General features: G+C 58.7%; 1 protein-coding gene across 1 annotated transcript in view; it reads right to left on the bottom strand.

The window, feature by feature from the left end:
* Positions 1 to 6: 6 nt before the first annotated feature.
* The window catches only part of LOC106897416 (complement C3-like), a 46,851-nt gene continuing 42,954 nt past the window's right edge, over positions 7 to 3,903 (bottom strand). Inside the window, exons 34-37 of the mRNA XM_014958023.1 lie at positions 3,818 to 3,900; positions 3,558 to 3,641; positions 3,095 to 3,230; positions 7 to 184 (exon numbers count right to left, since the gene is read on the bottom strand). Of these exons, the coding sequence (XP_014813509.1) occupies positions 43 to 184; positions 3,095 to 3,230; positions 3,558 to 3,641; positions 3,818 to 3,900 (445 nt within the window). The 3' untranslated portion in view covers positions 7 to 42. The remainder of the gene's footprint in view (positions 185 to 3,094; positions 3,231 to 3,557; positions 3,642 to 3,817; positions 3,901 to 3,903) is intronic.

The raw sequence follows: 3,903 nt of genomic DNA, 5'->3' as shown, positions 1-3,903 counted from the left end.
GCACCCCTGGGTGCTGGGGGGGGGATGGGGGGTGTGACCCCCTCAGGAGGGACACCCGAACATGGTCATGGCCTCGGTGAACTCGGCGAAGTCCTGGCAGAGCTGCTGGTGGTCGGGCTCCTGACAGGCCACCTCCGAGGGCCAGGCCTCCAGCCACGTGTCCTTCCCCAGGAAGTAGGAGAAGCTGGGGGTGGAGAGGACACGTGTGGGGTGGAGAGGACACGTGTGGGGGTGGAGAGGACACGTGTGGGGCAGGAGGAGGTGGGACTTCCCCCCCCCTCCATGGGTGGAGGGGGAAAACGTGGAGGGACAACCCCCCAGGAGATGTTGGAGAAGGTGGGGAACGAGGCGGAGGAGGCCACGGGGGGACGTGGGTGGTGGTGTCACCGTGGCCGTGTGTCCTCAACGTTCCATCTCCCCACGTCTCATCTCCCCATGTCCATCTCCAATGTCCATGTCCCCATGTCCCATGTCCCCATGTCCCATCTCTCCAGTGTCCCATGTCCCACCTCCCCACATCCCATCTCTCCAATGTCCATGTCCCCATGTTCTCATCTCCTCATGTCCCATCTCTCCAATGTCCCCATGTCCCACGTCTCATCTCCCCACATCCCATCTCTCCAATGTCCATCTCCCCATGTCCCCATGTTCTCATCTCTTCATGTCCCATCTCTCCGATGTCCATGTCCCCATGTTCTCATCTCCTCCTGTCCCATCTCTCCCATGTCCCACGTCTCATCTCCCCACATCCCATCTCTCCAATATCCATGTCCCCATGTTCTTATCTCCTCATGTCCCATCTCTCCAATGTCCCATGTCCCACGTCTCATCTCCCCATGACCCATCTCTCCAATGTCCCATGTCCCCATGTTCTCATCTCCTCATGTCCCACGTCCCCAATGTCCCATCTCCCCACTTCCCACCTCCCCACATCTCATCTCCCCATGTCCCATCTCTCCAATGTCCATGTCCCATGTCCCCATGTTCTCATCTCCTCATGTCCCATCTCCCCATGTCCCATGTCCCCATGTCCCATGTCCCCATGTCCCACCTCTCCACATCCCATCTCTCCAATGTCCATGTCCCCATGTTCTCATCTCCTCATGTCCCATCTCTCCAATGTCCCATGTCCCACGTCTCATCTCCCCACATCCCATCTCTCCGATGTCCATGTCCCCATATCCTTATCTCCCCATGTCCCATCTCTCCAATGTCCCACATCCCACCTCCCCACGTCCCATCTCTCCAATGTCCCATCACTCCATGACCCCGTGTCCCATCTCCCCAGCTCCCCAATGTCCATGGCCCCATGTTCTCATCTCCTCATGTCCCACATCCCTAATGTCCCATCTCCCCATGTCCCATCTCTCCAATGTCCATGTCCCCATGTCCCCATGTTCTCATCTCCCCACGTCCCATCTCTCCGATGTCCATGTCCCCATGTCCCATCTCCCCATGTCCCATCTCCCCACATCTCATCTCCCCAATGCCCATGTCCCCATGTTCTCATCTCCTCGTGTCCCACGTCCCCAATGTCCCATTTCCCCACGTCTCATCTCCCCACATCCCATCTCTCCGATGTCCATGTCCCCATGTCCCCATGTTCTCATCTTCCCATGTCCCATCTCTCCAATGTCCATGTCCCCATGTCCCATGTCCCCATGTTCTCATCTCCTCGTGTCCCACGTCACCAGTGTCCCATCTCCCCAGCTCCCCAATGTCCATGTCCCCGTGTCCCATCTCCCCACATCCCATCTCTCCAATCCATCTCCCCATGTCCCATGTCCCCATGTTCTCACTCCTCATGTCCCTGTGTCCCATCTCCCCAATGTCCATGTCCCATCTCCCCATGTCCATGTCCCATCTCTCCAGCTCCCCAATATCCATGTCCCCATGTCCCATGTCCCCAATGTCCCATCTCCCCGTGTCCCATCTCCCCGTGTCCCTGTGTCCCATCTCCCCAACGTCCATGTCCCCATGTCCCATGTCCCCATGTTCTCATCTCCCCATGCCCCATCTTTCCAATGTCCCATCTCCCCACGTCCTCACATCTCCAATGTCCCATGTCCCATCTCCCCAATGTCCCATCTCCTCATGTCTCCAACGTCCCATGTCCCTGTGTCCCATGTCCCCAACATCCCATCTCCTCGTGTCCCATCTCTCCAATGTCCCATCTCCCCATGTCCCTGTGTCCCATCTCCTCAACGTCCATGTCCCCATGTTCTCATCTCCCCATGTCCCATCTCCTCATGTCTCCAACGTCCCATTTCCTTGTGTTCCATGTCCCCAATGTCCCATCTCCCCATGTCCCCGTGTCCCATCTCCCCAATGTCCATGTCCCCATGTCCCCATGTTCTTATCTCCCCACGTCCCATCTCTCCAATATCCCATTTCCCATCTCATGTCTCCAATGTCCCACGTTCCCAATGTCCCTTCTCCCCATGTCCCATCTCCTCATGTCCCTGTGTCTCTTCTCCCCAATGCCTGTCCCCATGTCCCATCTCCCCATGTCCATGTCCCATCTCTCCAACTCCCCAATATCCATGTCCCCATGTCCCATGTCCCCATGTTCTCATCTCCCCACGTCCCATCTTCCCAATGTCCCATCTCATGTCTCCAATGTCTCACGTCCCCAGTGTCCCATCTCCCCATATCCCTGTGTCCCATCTCCCCAACTCCCCAGTGTCCATGTCCCATGTCCCCATGTTCTCATCTCCCCATGTCCCATCTCTCCAACGTTCCATCTCCCCACATCCTCACATCTCCAATGTCCCATGTCCCATCTCCCCAATGTCCCATCTCCTCATGTCTCCAATGTCCCATCTCCCTGTGTCCCATGTCCCCAACATCCCATCTCCCCGTGTCCCATCTCTCCAATGTCCCATCTCCCCATGCCCCTGTGTCCCATCTCCCCAACATCCATGTCCCCATGTCCCATGTCCCCATGTTCTCATCTCCCCACGTCCCATCTTCCCAATGTCCCATCTCCCCACGTCCTCTCATCTCCAATGTCACGTGTCTCATGTCCCCACGTCCTCCCCCACCAAGATGTGACCCCCATCCATGTCCCCACCCATGTCCCCATGTCCCCTACCGGCCTCCGGTGACCCACAGGTCGGTGGCCAGCCCCCAGAGCAGGTAGTCCTGGCCATTCTGGAGCCTGAGGGCGTCCCGGCACTGCTGGTGGCTCACGAAGGTCCGGTTGCTTCCTGCTGGGTCCTCGTCGGTGCCTGGGGACAGGTGACATCTGGTGACATCTCACCTCCACCCCAAGACAAAGGGACACCCACTCTGATGTGTCCCCCGATGGAGACTCTCAATCCCCAGGGACACCGACGTTGTCACCATCTCACTGGTGTCATCAGCCACGGGTGCCACCAGCCCTTGTGGGTGTCCCCACCACCCCTGGGTGACACCAACCCACCTGGTGGCCCCCCAAGCCACACCAGTGACCCCAACCCACCTGGCTGTCCCCACCCCTGGCTGTCCCCAGCCCCAGGTGACCCTCCCCGTGTCCCTCGGGGTGGCCTTGTCCCCCACCCCCGAGGTGCTCATACCCATCTTGATGACGGAGAGGATGTTCATGATGTAGTTGTCATGTGACCCCGAGTGCTCCACTGCCACCAGCTTCACCTTGTACACTGAGGAGAGGGGATGTCACCGTGTCACCCCCACCCAGGGTGGCCCCTGTCCCCACCTTTCCCTCCCCATGTCCCTCTACGTCCCCTTGTCCCTCCACGTCCCCCCCCCGTGTCCCTCATGACCTTCTTTGGTCCTTCATGTCCCCATCCACATCCTTCATGTCCCTTCCATGTGCCCCAGGTCCCCCCCATGACCCTATGTCCCCCGTTATCCTTCCGTGGCCTTGTGTCCCCCATGTCCCCATGTCCCCCGTCCCCCCTG

This window comes from Calidris pugnax, unplaced genomic scaffold, assembly GCF_001431845.1.
Source record: "Calidris pugnax isolate Ruff unplaced genomic scaffold, ASM143184v1 scaffold400, whole genome shotgun sequence".
Classification (NCBI taxonomy): Eukaryota; Metazoa; Chordata; class Aves; order Charadriiformes; family Scolopacidae; genus Calidris; species Calidris pugnax.
The sequence above is the reverse complement of the archived record's forward strand: the minus strand, read 5'-3'. Positions and strand labels throughout refer to the sequence as shown.